The 21,283-nt window shown below is 41.3% G+C and overlaps 1 protein-coding gene across 1 annotated transcript; it reads right to left on the reverse strand.

Annotated features, from left to right (window-relative positions):
• Positions 1-20,159: 20,159 nt before the first annotated feature.
• LOC115720161 (uncharacterized) lies at positions 20,160-20,864 on the reverse strand. Its single transcript, XM_030649322.1, has one exon. The coding sequence runs from the start codon at positions 20,862-20,864 to the stop codon at positions 20,160-20,162; it is 705 nt and encodes a 234-aa protein (XP_030505182.1).
• Between the last annotated feature and the right edge of the window lie 419 nt (positions 20,865-21,283).

Genomic DNA, 21,283 nt, shown 5'->3' on the forward strand with positions numbered 1-21,283 from the left:
TGACGTCATGGATCTGAGACACCATGTCCCACCAGACCAAAGCGTCCTCCTGGAACTGGAATGTGGCGCACACCACTCTGTCGTTACCGGTGACACCCATAAAGTTCAGAATCTTGGTGATCACCGTGAGCCACTGCTCAGCTTTCATCACGTCCGGACCTCCCAGGAAAACCGGAGGTGCTTGCTTCCGGAACCGCTCATACAGAGGTTCCAATCTATGGGCCGCCACCACTATCTCGGCCTGGGCAGCAGGGGCAGGTGCCACTGGAACTATGGGCACTGGAACTGCAGGAGCACCCTGCTGTCTCAACCTCTGAATCTTGAGGTCTTGCTCTTCGATCCGGGCTTGCATCTCCGCAAACCGTAACTCCCAATTCTGGGCTCCCTGATCGGCTGGGGGAGCCTGGGCAGCCTGTGGTGGGTTCTCATCACCCCGACCACGAGCCCTGCCTCGGGGACCTCTACCTCGGCCCCTAACAGGTGGGGGAAACTGAGCTCCCTGTCCTTGGTTCGACCCTACGGAGTTGCCCTGACTCCTGGTAGTCCGCCTGGCGTCCATCTGATTAGAACCGCATGCGAAACCAAGAGTTGGCATATCAGGTCGTATTCAAGGAGAGCTTAATAATGCCGCTTAATTTGAAAATTAAAAACGAAACATGCGCCTATTCTACTATCAGGCTGCTAACATGCTTCCCAACAGACTTTTCTTTTTCATAACTGAATAAAATAAACTACTAAACCAATAAAGGCTTACTGAACCGTGAAACGAGCTAACTGCCGATGATGATTGTACATGTCGTGACGATCTTCGGAAGACAACCTGGCGGCTCAGATACCAAATTGTAACACCCTAACTAACATAGGCGTATTACGTGATTTTTAAACATGCTGTGCAGCTCGTTGCTAATCAACGAGGTTTATGGAAAAACGTGATTAATTAAAATTTTGCTTTTTAATTAAACTTATAAAATAATATTACAAAAGACTCGGGATCCCGATTATAAAATCATTTGCAAAAGATTTAACTGTTTAACTGATACACAAAATAAAGGTCATCTAACGACCAGTTACAAAAATCAGCCTCGCTGTCCGGATGATCGTACGCTCCAGGCCTAACCGCCCCGACATGTACAATCTTCACAAGCTCGCTCACGGTCCATCAGGTTTAGCCTTGCCTTTACCTACACATAAACGTAGAACTGTGAGTCGACAGACTCAGTAAGAAAGCATAATAATACTCATACATAATTCTAACTGCCGTGTCCAACACGATACTGAGTCCCGCTACTGCCGTGTCCAACACGGTACTGAGCCACTACTGCCATGTCCAACATGGTACTGAGTTCTGAACGTTCATAGGGACGGTACTATTGACACGTAACAACCTGATCGGTCGAACCGGTCATACTCCGCCGCCGGTCATACTCCACTGTACCGACGTGTTACTATATCCACTGATCGGCCGAACCGGTCATACTCCGCCGCTGGTCATACTCCAGCCTGTACCGACGGGATAGGTCAATAGTACGGAACCACCAACCAAGTGTCAGCCTGATCGGTCGAACCGGTCATACTCCGGCTGCTGGTCATACTCCAGCCTGTACCGACGTGACAGGGTTGGATGGTTCGAAGCCAACGTACATAACTAATGTAATCTAACAGGCTTCCTACATGCACGCTAAACATGTAATCTACATATGCATACCGTTATAGTAATCTTACCTGGATTCCGAATTCAGGTGTGCCGGTCAACCTGACTGGAACTTTAGCTGAGCGGCGGATTACAGGCTCCTAAACCATAAAAATCACAACACTATAAGTGACACGCTAAATCACTTCCCGGGGACTTAAACTAGGAACTAAAAGTTTCCCTATCAATAAAAAGCATGGCAATACCCCTTAAAACATAAAAACGAGGAAAAACACGGGTTCTGAAAATTCCCCAACCGTACAGACGGCTTGCCCAACCGAATTCGGTTCTGGGAATTACTGGACCCTCATCCGGAATTCCGGTTGCACAACCGGAATTCCGGTTCCTCGCAGGAATTTTTCAAAAATTCCTAACTCAACCAAATCAAACCCAAATCATACCAAACCTTCCAGACCTGCTCTAAATACCCCAAAGAACATTTTCAAAGCATTAAAATAGCCCAGAAACCACAGATACAAAATTTTCCATTAAAGCTCAAGCTTTGAGTTCTAAACTCAAACTTGAGCAAATCCCTCTAACATGCCTTCAAACCTGGTTAAATCCACATAAACAAGCATCTCTAACCCTCTGAAAACAACTAAGAACATCCAGCAACTTCACAGCAACAAATTGAACCATTTCTTTCAAAAATTCATAACTTTTTTACATAAAAATCTAACTAACTAGAACAAGAAACTCAAGCATGCAATTCAATCTCATTAAACCTACTAATTTCAACATTTTAATCAAAGAAACAACAACAACAATAACCAGCAGCAACAACTCCAAAAACATCATGCATTTACTCAACTTTTTCATTAAAAATTCAACAACTTCAAGAACAAACAAGAGAAGCTAACCTAGCTTGAAGAATGCTTAGATTTGGATGAGAATTCACTTGAAAATCAGAGCAGAAATCCAGCCCTTTGCACCCACATGCACAGCCGAGAGAGAGAGAGGAAAAGAGAGAGAGAGTTTGAAAATTTGTAATTTTTTCTAAGTGTAATCTTTTGTAAAAATGAATTAATGAATAAAGCCACTTAACATATACTCATTTCAGCCAAGAATTAAATAACATAAACAATTAAATTCAAATAATCAATTCACTAAAAGACAAAAAGTCATTGGGGCAAAAAGACCATTTTGCCCCTCCACACTAAAATCACATAAAAATCACTAAAGGGGTATTTTTGGGAAATTCTAAATTCCCGGCCATTCCCGACATTCCCAATGTCTAATAAACCGTCCCAAACTAAAAACATGCTAAGTTGTGATTTCTACTGAGCCAAACGCCGAGTTCCAAAATACTGGGCACCGAAAATGCAAAATATGAAAACTACTGAATAACATAACCATGCATTTCTGAATTCCATAAATAACAGTATAATAAATTATTTAAATAGCTATAAATAATTTCATAATTAATCATAAACAACTGCTAATTTCCAAATTAACTAAGCGGGCTTTACAATAATTTACATCAATCAACACTTAATGACCACTTCAAGCTTAAAGATCTTGGCCCTCTGCGTTTTTTCTTAGGTCTTCACATTGCATGTTGCAACAAAAGAATCTTAGTCACTCAAAGATTATTCACTCTACAACTTTTGTAAGAAATTGGACACATTAGAATAAAACCAGTTTCCACACCAATGGAGCCCAATGCTAAAATCAATAGTGAGATTGGATCCCTACTCACTAATCCTACTCAATATCATAGCCTTATAAGGAAGCTCATCTATCTCACCAACACTAGAGACCTAACATTTCATTTGTTGTCAACAAACTAGCCAGTACCTACAAGCACCAAGGGAAACTAACCTAAACCAGCCAACTGCATCTTCCAACACTTAAAAGGCATTCTATGATAGGGGTTATATTTCTATGCCACATGTTCTGAACCACTTCATCTTTAAGCCTTCGCAGATGCGAATTGGGGAGCGTGTTTAGACACAAGATGATCAATATAAGGATACTGCATCTTCCTTGGACAATCACTCATCTTCTAGAAATTCAAAAAGCAGCAAACAGTGTCATGATCATTAGTCGAAGCTGAATACAGAGCCATGGCCAATGCAACTTGTGAGTTAACTTGGCACCATTCCCTCATTCAAGATTTCAGCATCAACATCAGACTTCCATTGACTCTGTTTTGTGACAACAATGCTTCCCTCCACATATTAGAGAATCCAGTATACCATGAACGCACTAAACATGTGAAAATTGATTGTCACCTTATTCGACAAAAAATTAACAATTCATCAAAACTAATCACGTTCCATCGAAATCCAACATTGTAGACATTCTCACCAAGCCACTCTTCCCTGCTCAGTGTCATGAAGTACTCATTGCCAAGATGAGTGTCAAAAATCTTTACACTTCATCTTGAAGTAAGCTCTTAGACCGTTAATTCTGTTATTTGTTTGGTTGTTATTTTTGTTACACTGTTGTATCAACTCCTCATCTATATAAGGACGTGAGCTAGCCATTGTATTTCCCAATCGAGAATAATGAAAAGAGTTTTCTTTCTCTCTCTATTTTTCCACTAATACGTGCGATTGTTCATTTTCTAATGACACTGTTTGTCATGTCACAAGCATGTACGTGTATAGATTTATATTTATAAATAATAATATATGTATACTGGGGAATAGTAAATAATGTTGTTAAAAGTGAAATAGTTTCCAAATCAATATAGTTTGGAAACTATTTAGTGTTTTAATTTTGAATTTTTTTTATTTGTAAACAATAATTTAGGGTTTTTCTTTTTTAAAATCTTTATTATAGGATTTTTATTTTGACTAAAAGTAGGTAGATATTTCTTTTTAAATAAAATACAGAAAGCCATATTGATAAATTATTTTTATATAGATATATAATAATAATAATGATAATAATAATAATAATATTCCTATATAGTTTGCTATACACATAGATAAGGGTCATTATTTTATAATTACATGAAAAATAATATAATATAATCATTATATTTTTTTATGTAGGTTATTATTAAAAATAATCTATGAAAAAGAAAATCATAACATTATATTTTAATAGCAAAAGTTTTTATAAATAAAAGAAAGGGAAAAAACAGAAAAATACAAAAAAGAAAAAAAAATTACAAAAATACTTTGGGCCGGCCCATTAAACATTTATACAGTCCACATACAAATATTTACAAAAATACCACATGCACTAAGCCTTCAGCTGTACAGAGAGAACCATGAAGATGAAAATACGCGCTCGTTTCAAAACCGCAAAACAACCAAAATGAAACCAAAACGAGAAAAATAGAACTATTAATTCTGGCGAAATCAATTGGAAAAGAAGACCTGCAATGATCTAAACTGAAAATGACGAAAACAAATCAGAAAAACTGTGAAGAAACTGAAATTACACATTTGTTTTTTGTTTTATTCGATCAAAATAACTCCCCCTAATATCGAAATCCAGATTCATGAAATGTAGATCTGTAACAAACAGATCTGGAGCTCCCACCAAATCCAAAACAATGTATGATGTGAAAAATTTTAAAAAAACCTCATGAATAATACATATACGTTATATACAGTTACATTTTGATTGATTACTGGTTTCCAATATAAATATATATTTTTAAAAATAAAATAAGAAGAGTAAAATCGAATTAAGGTACAACCAGTTATGTATAAGTCTGTTTATTTTTTGTTTTGGTTGCCTTATAGTTGCATTATCATTTTATGATAGTTTATATATTATGCAAAAAATTAATTTGATAGGGACTAAGAAATAGTAGTTATACATAGTAAGTTTTGTGCAAATAGTTGCATATTAATTTTATAATGAAATAACATATGCAAGTAGCAAAACTATAATAAAACTACAAAACAACTATATACAAACTAAAATACAGGAAAAACTCTTTGAACATCAACATCCATGATAAATCTCATTGTTACCCATTGATGATATAAAAATGGACAAGAAACAACTAGATAAAAAATATATTAAAAAAAAATACATACAGAAGGTGTGAAATTTCAAAAATGGGGGAAAACTAAAAAGAAACCGAAAACAAACCTCGGTTCGAACATCAGCACCAACATTAGCTTTTTTCCCAGAAACGTCTTCAGCCATGATCAACTTCAACCTTCCTTTTCCTATTCTCAAAAGTTGGGGAAATTTTCTAAGAAATATAAACTTGAAATTTCTTCTTCGCAGGTCCACGACCCCCGTTTCAATACAGGCAGAGCAAAGTCGGAGTCATCACCTTCTACAACTAGGTATTTTCCTTTGGACTTATTTGCTACAGATTTAACACTCATTTTCTAATTTTTTTGGGCAATGGAGAAGGGGACGATGAAGAACAAGTAATAGACATGAATATATATAAGTTCAGACCAAAGAAAACAGATGACAAATAGTTATGGAAAATCGGTTAATGGAAGTTAGAAAAAAAAAATGACAGAAAATTTGGTAGTGAAAAAATGGGTTTTGATTGTGGTTAAGAAAGTATATCAGTTATGGATAATTTTTTTTTTTTTTAAAAAAAAAAAAACTGAAAAGATTATGAAAAAAAAAAGAAGGAAAACAAGATAGGGAAAGCATGAATTTATAGGCATCAATCAGCTGACGTGTGTAGTCACCTCACCTGCTTTCAAGAGTCGCATTATGTGTATAGTGTGTGTAAGTAGTAAAATTGTAAATAAAAAAACTTAAAGTGTACAAAAGTAACAGCTGCCGTGTAGGAGTATATATGTAATAAAAAAACCATTTTGTATTTTTAATGTAAAAATTTCTAAAAGAAATATCATAAAATTATATTTTTATATTTGGAATCTTCTTAATTTAATCAAATTAACAAACGCTTGCATAATTCTGATGGCTCAAAGTCTGTCCGAAAACCTATTTAAGGAATTGGTGGAACTTCCTTACCTCCAAGAGATGTAATAATTATAAGTGTGCATAAATATTAAGTATTTTTTAAATTAATTATTACCATTAACATTATAAGTATGTGTTCACTAAATTAAATGTATATTAAAGTACTAAGACTCAACAATTGTGTTTGTTTCTGTTTATTTATTTAATTATTCTTTTTGTTGATAAATTCTGTTTCCCTTTATCATTAACACAAATAATATAATATACCATTGCATGTCATTCTCTACTAAATTTGTATATAATCATATCAATTTTTTTTATCATCTTCAGTGTTCTCTCGCGCAACTATTTTAACGGTACGATCTCTTTGAAATGGGGCTCCATGAAATTAGTCAACATGTAATTTTCTTTCTTAATTTCTCTTTAGAAGATTAGTATCTTATCTTATCTTATTTATTTATTTATTTATTGAGATTGATAGCGGAGGTTTTTCTTGCAGTACCCTTATGGGTAATCGATTAGCTAGCTCAATTTCTAGAGAGCTAGCAAACATCACCACTCTCTAGTGTTTGTTAGTTTTTTTCAATGTCACATACCCTTTGATAATTCTATATGAAGCCTATTCTTTATTATTAAAGAATTATTGTAATAGAGTGTATTTAAATGTGTTCCAGTTGCTATGCTGGATTATTTGTACTCAGAAAGTTAATTTAATGAAGTCGACATTTCATAAAAAAAAATGTATTCCTCATGCAAAGTTGTTGAGTTTAAAAATACTGTGAGCATCTCTCTTTATAATCTGGCTAGAAACTCTTTTACTTCCTTGATTTTTGTAAGCTTTAAGAAATACTTTTTTTTTTGAAAGAGAACCTCAGTTCAATCATTTAAGGAAAGAAAATAGGATTGACAGGGGGCAATCCATCCCCTACAGTGAACGAGTTCACAACTCTCAGCACTCTAGCTTGGACAGCTAGATCATTCACACCAGTAATACAATCATGTGTAACATGTAAAAAGGAACAAACATTAAAAGACTTTGCAAGATCAATTGCTTTAAAGAAAACAGCCGCCAGCTTCCAATCCGGTAAGGTTTTCGCCTTCAAAGCGTTAACTGCCACCAAACAGTCCGCGAGAAGAGTTATAGAAGACCAGTTCATGTCGATCGCCCATTGCATAGCTAAGGCCATTGCCTTTATCTCAGCATCCAAGGTTGAAGTCCCTTCACCACTGCTACAGATCTCATGCCACTCTTGGGTAGTCATGTCCAATGCGATTGCAGCCATACCACAACACCCGTCTTTGAAGGAACCATCAGTAACTATAAGCTTAGAATTGAAGGGGGCCCCGAGAGAGACCTGTTGCACCATCCAAGAAGGAGGCGACAGGCCACACAAACCAGCAACAATCTCTGCAAACCGACTGTGGATATCCTTCAGAAGACCAGGGGTGTAAAGCCCGCTTAGTTAATTTGGAAATTAGCAGTTATTTATGTTAATCAGGAAATTATTTATAGATATTTAAATAATTTATTATTGATATTTATGGAATTCAGATATGCATAATTATGTCATCAGCAGTTTTTATATTTCGCATTTCCGGTGTCCGGTATTTTGGAACTCGGCGTTTGGCTCAGTAGAAATCACAACTTAGTATGTTAGTATTTTGGGGACGGGTTTTAGACATTGGGAATGTCGGGAATGGCCGGGAATTTAGAATGTCCCAAAAATACCCCTTTAGTATGATTTTTGTGATTTTATGGTGGAGGGGCAAAATGGTCTTTTTGCCCCATTAGTGTTTTGTCTTATATGAGTTTATTAAATGAAATAAATGTTTATTTATTTAATTGCTTTTGGCTGAAATGGGTTTAATAAAATGGCATTATTCTTCATTTCTTTCTTTTTTCCAACACTTAGTCATTTTGAAAAGAAAATTCCAAAAAATAGAAAAAACTCTCTCTCTCTTTTCCTCTCTTTTCGGCTGAGCTTGGGGGTTCAAAGCTGGGATTTTTGGTTGTCAATTCAAGGCATTTTAGCAAGATCAAAGTGAATTTTCTTTAAGGTAATTCTTGGCTTTAATCTCTTACTTGTTTTTCTTGAAAAAAATGATGAAAAGTGATGAATGCATGTTGTTTTGGATGTTGTTGGCTGCTGTGTTTTGTGATTATTTTATGTGGTTCAAAGCATGTTAAATTGATAGGAATTAAGCTATGTTGAAAGCATGTAGGTTAGATTGTTAAGCTTTTAGTTTTTATGTGAAAAAAGTATGAATTTTGGAAGGAAAATGTTGTGATTATTTTCTGTGTTGTTGCTGTTGTTCTTGTTAGTTTGCAGAGGTGATTTTATGCTTAGTTATGTTGAATTAAGTTGGTTTGCATGCTTGTTTAGGTGGTTTGCTCAAGCTTGAGTTTGGAACTCAAAGCTTGAGCTCCAATGGCAAATTTTGTGTATGTGGTTTCTGGGTAGGTTTGTTGCCTTGGATTTGTTCTTTAGGGTATTTAGAACAGGTCTGGAAAGTTTGGGACCAATTGGGGTCGAATTGGTCAAGTTATGAGATTTTTTTGGTTCTTGCTGCGAGGAACCGAATTCGGTTGAGCATCGGAATTACGGATGGGGTTCGAGAATTTCCCGGAGCCGAATTCGGTTGGGCAACCGTCTGCTTGGTTGGGGATTTTTCGAACCACTAGTTTTCCTCGTTTTTGGGTTTTTAGGGGTATTGCCATGCTTTTTATCGATAGGGAAACTTTTAGTTTCAAGTTTTAGTCCCCGGGAAGTGATTTAGCGTGTCACTTATAGCGTTGTGATTTTTATGGTTTAGGAGCCGATGTCCGCCGTTCGGCTTCGATTCCGGTCGGGTTGACGCACACACGAAATCGGAATCCGAGTAAGATTAGTATAACAAGTATGCATATGTAGATTACATGTTTAGCGTGCATGTAGGAAGCACGCTAGATTACATTAGATATGTATTTAGGCTTCGAACCATCCAACCCTGTCACGTCGGTACAGGTGGAGTATGACCGACGGCGGAGTATGACCGGTTCGACCGATCAGTGACACTTGGTTGGTGGTTCGATGCTATTGACCTATCCCGTCGGTATAGGCCGGAGTATGACCAACGGCGGAGTATGACCGGTTCGACCGATCGGGAGGATACTTGTCAATAGTACCGTCCCCCGAACGTTCAAAACTCGGTACCATGTTGGACATGGCAAGATAGTGCTCGGTACCATGTTGGACATGGCGATGGCGGGACTCGGTATCGTGTTGGACACGGCGGTCGGTTTTATGTATGATATTATTATGCTTTTCTTGCGAGTCCGTCGACTCACGGTTTACGTTCATGTGTAGGTAAAGGCAAGGCTGTAGCTGATGGACCGTGACCGAGCATATGAGATTGTACATGTCGGGGCGGTTAGGCTGGAGCGTACGATCCTCGGGACGACGGGCCGAGATTTTTGTAATCGTCGTTAGACGACTTTCATTTTGATGTAAAAGTTAAACAGTTAAAACGTTTGTAAATATTTTTATAAATCGGGATCCCGAGACTTTTGTAAAATGGTTTATAAGTTTAATGAAAAAGCAAAATTTTAATTAATCACGTTTTTCCATAAACCTCGTTGATTAGCAACGAGCTGCACAGTACGTTTAAAAATCACGTAATACGCCTAAGATAGTTAGGGTGTTACAATTTGGTATCGTAGCCGCGGAGTTGTCTTCCGAAGATCGTCACGACATGTACAATCATCATCGGCGATTAGCTCGGTTCACGGTTCAGTAAGCCTTTATTGCTTTAGTAGTTTATTTTATTCAGTGATGAAAAAGAAAAGCCTGTTAGGAAGCATGTTAGTAGCCTGATAGTAGAATAGGCGCATGTTTCATTTCTAATTTCCAAATTAAGCGGCATTAGTAAGCTCGCCTTGAATACGACCTGATATGCCAACTCTTGGTTTCGTAGGCGGTTCTAATTAGATGGACGCCAGGCGGACTACCAGGAGTCGGGGCAACTCCGTGGGGTCGAATCAGGGAGAGGGAGCTCGGTTTCCCCCACCTGCTAGGGGCCGAGGTAGAGGTCCCCGAGGCAGGGCTCGTGGTCGGGGTGTTGAGGACCCGCCACGGAGGCCTGAGCTCCCCCGGCCGATCGGGGAGCCCGGGTGGGAGTTGCGGTTTGCGGAGATGCAAGCCGGATCGAAGAACAAGACCTCGAGATTCGAGAGGTTGAGACGAGCGGGGTGCTCCTGCGGTTCCGTGCCGTAGTTCCGGTGGCACCCGCCCTGCTGCCTGTGCCGAGATAGTGGTGGCGGCCCATAGATTGGAACCATTGTATGAGCGGTTCGGAAGCAAGCACCTCCGGTATTCCCTGGGAGGTCCGGATGTATCGAAAGCCGAACAGCTGGGCGACGGTGATCACCGGAATCCCGAACTTCATGGGTGTCACCGTGTGTGAGTGGTGTGCGCCACATTTCAGTTCCAGGAGGATGCCCTGGTATGGTGGGACATGGTGTCTCAGATTCACGATGTCACCACCATGACCTGGGAAAGGTTCCAAGAACTCTTCAACGCGAAATACTATAATGAGGCGGTCAGAAGCGCCAAGAGGAAAGAGTTCGTTCACCTGACCCAGCGGGAGAACATGAGTGTCACTGAGTATACTACTCGGTTGTGGGATTGGCGAGGTTAGCCTCGGGAATTGTGCCGACCGACTTCGGCGGGAAGGAGAAGTATCCGGACGGGTTGAGTCCCAAGATCGAGCATGACCCGATGATTACCATCGACGACGGCACCACCTATGCTCGGATGGTGGAGAAGGCACCGCGAGCCGAGGGCGCGGTGGGGTGTATGTCGAATCGGCCCGGTACTCGGTTAGTGGCGGAGCTCCTACCCCTCCCCGCATCAGGCTTTAGCAGGGGGAGTAGTGGTTCGGCCATTGATCAGAGGAAGAGAGCACCCCCTGCTTCCGGCGGCTCGAGTCAGAACAAGAGGTTCCGGGGGAACCAGAACAGAGGGAGTCGTCCTGGTGGTAATGACACCCGCTTCTCCTATCCCGAGTGCCCTAGTTGCAAGAGGCATCATCGGGGTGAGTGCAAGGGGCAGGGATGCTTTCATTGTGGCATGCCCGGGCACTTCAAGAAGGAATGTCCCCAGCTCCGGCCAGAGGCACCGAGAGCTCCAGCGATACCCACTCCGGCCCGGGGTATTCGCCATCACGCAGCCGATGCGGATGCCGGCCCATCGGTTGTTACAGTCGGCTCTTTATTAACAACTCGCTTTATTCGATCTTTGTTTGATTACGGGGCTACACATTCTTATGTGGCGGCCAGAGTCTTTAGTAAGTTGGGTAGACCCTTTGATAGATATGAATCAGGGTTTGGAACCCTGTTACCTGGCGGAGAATTGGTTATCTCCAATAGGTGGATTAGGTCTATGCCGATCAGGATAGATGGTAGAGAGTTAAGCGCTGATCTGATAGAGATGAGCTTAGTCGAATTTGATATTATTTTAGGAATGGATTTCCTATCTAAATATTCGGCGAGCATTGACTGTAAGAGGAAGATGGTGGTCTTCCAACCGGAAAGTGAAGAACCGTTCGTGTTTGTGGGTTCGGTTCAGGGATCTCGGATCCCGGTGATCTCGGCTATGTCAGCGAGAGAATTATTGCACGGTGGGTGCTTAGGGTTTCTGGCCGTGGTGGTGGACACCACTCGGCCAGACACCATTCGGCCAGAGGACATCAGTGTGGTTCGGGAATTTTTGGACGTTTTTCCCGAAGAACTTCCAGGGTTACCACCTCAGCGGGAGATTGACTTCGTGATTGACTTGGCACCAGGGGTGGATCCGGTTTCCAAAGCCCCGTATAGGATGGCTCCAGCTGAACTTAAGGAATTAAAGATTCAGCTCCAAGGGTTGCTTGACATAGGGTTCATTCGGCCCAGTGTGTCACCTTGGGGAGCCCCGGTTTTGTTCGTGAAGAAGAAGGATGGATCTATGAGGATGTGCATCGACTACAGAGAGTGGAACAAGCTGACGGTGAAGAATAAATATCCATTACCTAGGATCGATGACTTGTTCGATCAGCTTCAGGGGAAGACGGTCTTTTCTAAGATTGATCTCCGTTCGGGTTATCATCAGTTGAGAATCCGAGAGGAGGACATTCCAAAGACGGCTTTCCGCACTAGGTATGGACACTACGAGTTTCTGGTTATGTCATTCGGACTAACCAATGCTCCTGCAGCATTCATGGACCTGATGAATAGAGTATTCAAGGATTTCCTCGATATCTGTGTGATTGTGTTTATCGACGACATCCTCGTGTACTCTCAGTCAGAAGAGGAGCATGAGTTACACCTTCAGATGGTACTGCAACGACTTCGAGAACATAGACTCTACGCCAAGTTCAAGAAATGTGAGTTCTGGTTGTCTCAGGTGTCCTTCCTAGGGCACATTGTGGGTGAAGACGGGATCAAGGTGGATCCCGGGAAGATCGAATCCGTCAGGGATTGGCCGAGACCGAAGACAGTGACAGAGATCAGAAGCTTCTTGGGGTTAGCTGGGTACTACCGTAGGTTCGTGGAGGGGTTCTCCAAAATTTCAATGCCCCTAACCGAGCTTACAAAGAAGAATCGGCCGATTTATCCGGTCGGATAAATGCGAAGCTAGTTTTCGTGAGCCGAAGCGAGAGATTGATTACCGCTCCGTACTAGCTTTGCCTTCGGACAAGGAGAAGTTCGTAGTTCATCGTGACGCATCCAAACAGGGTTTGGGGTGCGTATTGATGCAAGCCGATCGGGTTATCGCTTATGCCTCCCGTCAGTTAAAGGATTATGAACAGCGATACCCGACTCATGATTTAGAATTGGCCGCAGTGGTTTTTGCACTGAAGATTTGGCAGCATTACCTGTATGGAGAGAAGTGTGAGATCTATACCGACCATAAGAGTCTCAAGTATTTCTTTACTCAGAAAGATTTGAACATGAGACAAAGGCGTTGGTTGGAATTAGTGAAGGATTATGATTGTGAGATCCTTTACCATCCCGGGAAAGCCAATGTAGTGGCGGATGCCCTGAGCAGAAAGGGTCCCGGGCAAGTAGCTAGCATGGTTCAGATCTCACCTCAGCTAGCAGAGGATATGGTTAGATCCAGCATTGAGTTTGTGGTAGGTCAGCCTCACAACTTAACGCTGCAATCTGATCTGTTAGAAAGAATAAAGGTTGCTCAGACGACAGATCCGGAGTTAGTGAAGATCCGAGATGAGGTATTGGCTGGTCAGGCCAAAGACTTTTCAGTGTCAGCTAGTGGAATGCTTTTGTATAAAGCCAGGGTTTGTGTCCCGAACAGTGTGGACTTGAGAAACGAGATCTTTGAGGAGGCTCATTCTACTCCATATTCTCTACATCCCGGCACCACCAAAATGTATCAAGATTTGAAACCGTACTTCTGGTGGAGCGGTATGAAGAGGAATTTGGTAGAATTCGTTTCGAGATGCCTCACGTGTCAGCAGATCAAGGCTGAACATCAAAGACCAGCAGGGTTGTTGCAGCCTCTAACCCTACCAGAATGGAAATGGGAGGATATTGCGATGGATTTTGTGGTCGGGTTACCTAGGACCACGGGTATGTATGACTCCATCTGGGTAGTGGTGGATCGATTTACGAAATCTGCTCATTTTCTGCCGGTTAGAACAACGTTTACAGTGGATCAGTTGGCAGAGTTATATGTTAGGGAGATAGTGAGACTTCACGGGGTACCGAAGTCTATAGTTTCGGACAGGGATCCGAAATTCACCTCCAAATTTTGGAAAAGTTTGCAACGGGCAATGGGTACGAAGCTAAAATTCAGTACAGCATTCCATCCTCAGACAGATGGTCAGTCCGAAAGGACAATTCAGATATTGGAGGATATGTTGAGAGCCTGTGTTATGGACTTTGAGGGTTCATGGAGCAAATACCTACCGTTAATAGAGTTTTCATACAACAACAGCTATCAGGGTACGATAGGGATGGCACCCTATGAACTGTTGTACGGTAGGAAATGTAGATCCCGTATCCACTGGGATGAGACAGGGGAGAGGAAATACCTAGGTCCAGAGTCAGTTCAGCGGACCAATGAGGCAATAGAGAGGATTAAAGCTAGAATGCTTGCCTCCCAGAGCAGACAGAAGAGTTACGCAGATCCGAAACGTAGGGATGTTGAGTTCCGAGTAGGGGACCATGTGTTTTTGCGAGTATCTCCGATGAAGGGGATTAAACGTTTCGGGAAAAGAGGCAAGTTATGCCCTAGGTTTACAGGACCTTTCGAGATTCTCGAGAAGATAGGTCAAGTGGCATATCGGTTAGCATTGCCTCCAGCTTTATCAGCAGTGCACAACGTATTTCATGTCTCAATGTTGAGAAAATACGTTTCAGACCCCTCTCATATACTCAGCTATGAGAGCCTTCAGCTTCAGACAGACATGTCATATGAGGAACAGCCAGTGCAGATCCTGGATAGAAAGGATAAAGTCCTACGGAATAAGACCATAGCGTTGGTCAAGGTTCTCTGGAGAAACAGTAAGGTGGAAGAAGCCACCTGGGAGCTTGAGTCAGATATGCGAGCTCAATATCCAGAGTTATTCAGGTTAGATTTCGGGGACGAAATCCTTTTAAGGGGGGGATAGTTGTAAAGCCCGCTTAGTTAATTTGGAAATTAGCAGTTATTTATGTTAATCAGGAAATTATTTATAGATATTTAAATAATTTATTATTGATATTTATGGAATTCAGATATGCATAATTATGTCATCAGCAGTTTTTATATTTCGCATTTCCGGTGTCCGGTATTTTGGAACTCGGCGTTTGGCTCAGTAGAAATCACAACTTAGTATGTTAGTATTTTGGGGACGGGTTTTAGACATTGGGAATGTCGGGAATGGCCGGGAATTTAGAATGTCCCAAAAATACCCCTTTAGTATGATTTTTGTGATTTTATGGTGGAGGGGCAAAATGGTCTTTTTGCCCCATTAGTGTTTTGTCTTATATGAGTTTATTAAATGAAATAAATGTTTATTTATTTAATTGCTTTTGGCTGAAATGGGTTTAATAAAATGGCATTATTCTTCATTTCTTTCTTTTTTCCAACACTTAGTCATTTTGAAAAGAAAATTCCAAAAAATAGAAAAAACTCTCTCTCTCTTTTCCTCTCTTTTCGGCTGAGCTTGGGGGTTCAAAGCTGGGATTTTTGGTTGTCAATTCAAGGCATTTTAGCAAGATCAAAGTGAATTTTCTTTAAGGTAATTCTTGGCTTTAATCTCTTACTTGTTTTTCTTGAAAAAAATGATGAAAAGTGATGAATGCATGTTGTTTTGGATGTTGTTGGCTGCTGTGTTTTGTGATTATTTTATGTGGTTCAAAGCATGTTAAATTGATAGGAATTAAGCTATGTTGAAAGCATGTAGGTTAGATTGTTAAGCTTTTAGTTTTTATGTGAAAAAAGTATGAATTTTGGAAGGAAAATGTTGTGATTATTTTCTGTGTTGTTGCTGTTGTTCTTGTTAGTTTGCAGAGGTGATTTTATGCTTAGTTATGTTGAATTAAGTTGGTTTGCATGCTTGTTTAGGTGGTTTGCTCAAGCTTGAGTTTGGAACTCAAAGCTTGAGCTCCAATGGCAAATTTTGTGTATGTGGTTTCTGGGTAGGTTTGTTGCCTTGGATTTGTTCTTTAGGGTATTTAGAACAGGTCTGGAAAGTTTGGGACCAATTGGGGTCGAATTGGTCAAGTTATGAGATTTTTTTGGTTGCTGCCTGCGAGGAACCGGAATTCCGGTTGAGCATCCGGAATTCTGGATGGGGGTTCAGAATTTCCCAGAACCGGAATTCCGGTTGGGCAACCGGTCTGCCGGTTGGGGATTTTTCAGAACCCTAGTTTTCCTCGTTTTTGGGTTTTTAGGGGTATTGCCATGCTTTTTATCGATAGGGAAACTTTTAGTTTCAAGTTTTAGTCCCCGGGAAGTGATTTAGCGTGTCACTTATAGCGTTGTGATTTTTATGGTTTAGGAGCCGATGTCCGCCGTTCGGCTTCGATTCCGGTCGGGTTGGCGCTACACTGAAATCGGAATCCGGTAAGATTAGTATAACGGTATGCATATGTAGATTACATGTTTAGCGTGCATGTAGGAAGCCCGCTAGATTACATTAGATATGTATTTAGGCTTCGAACCATCCAACCCTGTCACGTCGGTACGAGCTGGAGTATGACCGACGGCGGAGTATGACCGGTTCGACCGATCAGTCGACACTTGGTTGGTGGTTCGGTCTTATTGACCTATCCCGTCGGTACGAGCTGGAGTATGACCAAGCGGCGGAGTATGACCGGTTCGACCGATCAGGAGGATACTTGTCAATAGTACCGTCCCCTGAACGTTCAAAACTCAGTACCATGTTGGACATGGCAGTAGTGCTCAGTACCATGTTGGACATGGCAGTAGCGGGACTCAGTATCGTGTTGGACACGGCAGTCAGTTTTATGTATGATATTATTATGCTTTTCTTACTGAGTCTGTCGACTCACAGTTTACGTTCATGTGTAGGTAAAGGCAAAGCTGTAGCTGATGGACCGTGACCGAGCATATGAGATTGTACATGTCGGGGCGGTTAGGCCTGGAGCGTACGATCCTCGGGACAGCAGGGCTGAGATTTTTGTAACTGTCGTTAGACGACTTTCATTTTGATGTAAAAGTTAAACAGTTAAAACGTTTGTAAATATTTTTATAAATCGGGATCCCGAGACTTTTGTAAAATGGTTTATAAGTTTAATGAAAAAGCAAAATTTTAATTAATCACGTTTTTCCATAAACCTCGTTGATTAGCAACGAGTTGCACAGTACGTTTAAAAATCACGTAATACGCCTAAGATAGTTAGGGTGTTACAAGGGGTGTCACGGATTTTTTCCCCATGTAAGGAGGAGTTTCTGCAGTGCCATAATGTATCCGAGACCACATAGCCACATAGCAAGGTTCTCACCACATCTTCCTTCCTGAGATTTAAACACAGATTCAACATCCTTGTCTTTACATCCTCTCCCTCGATCAGCTCTATTCTGACAGGCAATGGGGCTCCGAACCAGAGAGTTTTAGCCAAATTGCACTCAAAAAAGACATGAAGAGGATTTTCTACCTTCCCATCACAAAGCAAGCAATCCAAATGGTCCCCAATTCCTAACTTATCTCTGGTAGGCAAAGCCCCACTGCACATTCTCCATAGAAACAGGCTAGCTCTCGGATGCATCTCCTTGGACCATATAAAGTTCCACAAGTCATGAGTATCTCCGAACTTGTACTCATTTTTCAACCAGTAAGCCTCTTTTACAGAGAAATTTCCCTTGGGGGATCTCTTCCAAACCACCCTATCTTTACCAAGCCCTTCAACAATATCGATAGCATTAACTTGGTTACCCACCGTTGGCCCAAAAAGGAAGTTCACATATCCCTTATTCCATATTCCTTGACCGCTCAGAATCAGATCAGAGACATTTCTCAGATTTGGAGCTTTCATCCTTACTTCCTCCATAGTCAATATGAATTCCTCATAGTCCATCCACGGGATCCAAGGTTGATACCATATATCAATGTCTCTCCCATTGGATATAATAGTACACGTCCCTTCATAGATAGTCTTCCTGGCATCTAGAACAGACTTCCATATACTTGGATCACCCACCGTTTTTTCCACTACCCAGAAAGAATTCCAAAAACAAAATTTCTCCTTAAAAATCTAAACCCATAGCTTCTCATCATTTAAACCCATTTCCCAAGCTAGTTTAGTAACTAAGGCTTGATTAATGTCTTCAAATTTTCGAAAACCCAGACCTCCTCTAGCTTTTGGCTGACACAGGGAGTCCCAACTTCTGGAGGCTAGAAAGTGTGTCTACGTCAAACCCCCAGTCCACCAAAATTCTCTTTACAAGAGCATCCATCTTCCTACAAACATTAAGAGGGATAGTGAAAGTTGACATAGAGTACACTGGCATAGCCAAAGCCACTGCCTTGATCGCGGTCATTCTCCCAACATACGATAAAGTCTTTAGCCTCCACCCTTCAGGACGGGTTCTCAACCTGTCCACAAAGCACGGCGTTCTTCGACTCATCGTTACTCTCGACAACCAAAGTCACTAGAACGATCCTTAGATAGAACCATCGGGTTTCCCAAATAAAAACCTCCTGCCTCCGAACTTTTCATTTGAAGAATCTCTTCAATTTCCTTTTTTCTGCCACTAGAACATCTTTTCGAAAATAAGATGCCCGACTTCTGAGTGCTACAAAGCTGACCCTACCAACTCTCATAGTTGTGTAAGCAATCTTTGATACAAATAGCTGCTTTCTTGCTTGCCTTCATACACACCATAGTGTCGTCGGCAAACATGAGATGTGAAATCGGAGTAGCTCCTCTGGCAATGGAAATGCCCTTAATAATTCTGGCCAATTTCGCTTTCTGCAACAATCTAGATAGGACATCATGATAGAACAGAAATAAGAATGGGGATATCGGGTCACCTTGCCGCAGACCCCTCGAGGGTCTTTGCTTCTTGAGAGGTTTTCCATTGAGTAGGACCGTATAGGAGGCAGTAGTAACACAGGTCATAATTCGATCAATAGTCTCACTAGAGAAACTGTGAGCTCCCAGGACTTTTCTCAAAAAGCACCATTCAATCCGGTCATAAGCTTTATGCATATCCATTTTGATAGCCATAAGACCTCCACTACTCTTGTTCTTCCTCACTGAATTCACCACTTCTTGACCTAACAAAGTTGCATTCGCAATCTAACGGCCCGGGATAAAGGCTTCTTGGAAAGGCGAAATAACTCTATCCATAATCCCTTTTAACCTTTGAGAAAGGATCCGAGAAATGAGTTTGTAAACAAAATTGCAAAGACTAATCGGTCTAAACAATTCCACCCTCTCCGCGTTTGGAACCTTGGGAATCAAGCAGATATAGTTGAAATTTAAGTCGTGGTCCAATGTGGCCGATCGAAAAAACTCTTGAACACATTCTATCACCTTAGTTCCAACCGTATCCCAACAATTCTGGAAGAAAATACCTGACATCCCATCCAGCCCAGGAGCTTTTAGCGGATGCATTTGAGATACATGATCAAAGATTTCTTCACTTGAAGGGATGTCGCACATCATAATGTTTTCCTCCACATAGACCGAAGGGGAGATCAGATCCTCAAGATCATCGGGAAGACACGGATTTGAAAACTTAAAAAGATTCCCAAAAAAGTCATTAAGGATGTCACCCTTCTCTCTGTCCCTCTCTCTTCTCTTATGCTCACTGTCATGAAGCGCCCATATATGGGTTCGTTTGCGTCGCACCATGGTGGAGGCATGAAAGAATTTACTATTCCGATCACCATGCTTCAGCCACAGTTCTCTGGACCTCTGTTTGCACACCATTTCGTTCCTTGTCCATTCTTTAGAAATCTTCTTTTTTATCATCTGTTCTTCTTGATAGAACTTTTCAAAATCCTCGTGCGATTGAATCCAGGCCAATCTATCTTCGAAGATCTTCAGGTTGGCTTCGTTGTCCCCAAACGACTTCTTTTTTCACCTCTGGAGGGCCCCTTTGACAGCTTTAAGCTACATCACCAACGAATTTCTCCCTCTGCCCTTTTCACTCAGCTTCCAAGTATCCATGATCACCTCCTTACATGTACTTTCACGCAACCATGCCTCATAAAAGCGGAAAACCCGTGATCCTCTACCCTTTTTCATTTCCGTATAGAGAATTAGAGGCCCATGGTCAGAGGCCACAATAGGCAGATTATGAACTCCACCATTAGGACAAATTGAGAGCCACTCAGTGTTAACAACGGCTCTATCAATCCGTTCCCGAATTAAACCCCCTTTAAATCGCTTGTTCTGCCAAGTGTACTTACAACCTTTAAAACCCAAATCCACTCCCCTTGTGCAATCGAGGAAAGACTGAAGGATCTCCCCATCCTTCTCCACAAACCGTCTCCCTCCAATCTTATCTTCTCTGTTCAAACTCACATTTAGATCACCCATAACCACCAACAGATCCTCTTCCTTCGAAACATAGCTGGTAAATTCTTCCCAGAACCAAGCCTTCTCATCGTCGTAAGGGGGGCCATACACCGCAAACAAAGTCCAAAACTTTTGACATTGAGGCTCCCACAGACGACATTCAAAGGGAGAATTGCGTATTCTCAGAACTTTAATATTGGCATCAGCTCTCCAAAGGAAACAAAAACCACCAGCTATCCCTTCCGACAGAATAAATTCCCCGTAATCAAACCCCAAATTCTTTCGAACTAAATCCATATGATCCCACCCAATTTTAGTTTCCATTAGAAAAAAGCAATCAACATGAAACTTACTTGTCCAAGCTTCTAGCGCTTGGGATGCCTCGGTCCGGGCCAAACCTCGGCAATTCCAGGAAAGGATAATCATTGGGCATGGGGGGGCTTGATAAGGGCCGCCTCCTCGTCCATCTGAAAATCCTGTTGAATGGAAATGTCCACAAAAACTTCCCCCGCCTCGCATAGTTCCTCCAGTCCCCTGCTCTCAACCCCGACACCTTTTTCATGGCTTTTCTGGGAGCTTTTACACGTAACACTCTTTCTTGGTCTCGCTCTCTTCTTACTAGATGAAGAGTTGTTCAAGAATTTCCCACCGCCTAATAAAGTCTCTTTGTCAGTTTTCCCAATCACAAAGACGGGTGATCCTTCTGGTGCAAAAAT

Source organism: Cannabis sativa, chromosome X (genome assembly GCF_029168945.1).
Source record: "Cannabis sativa cultivar Pink pepper isolate KNU-18-1 chromosome X, ASM2916894v1, whole genome shotgun sequence".
Lineage (NCBI taxonomy): Eukaryota > Viridiplantae > Streptophyta > Magnoliopsida > Rosales > Cannabaceae > Cannabis > Cannabis sativa.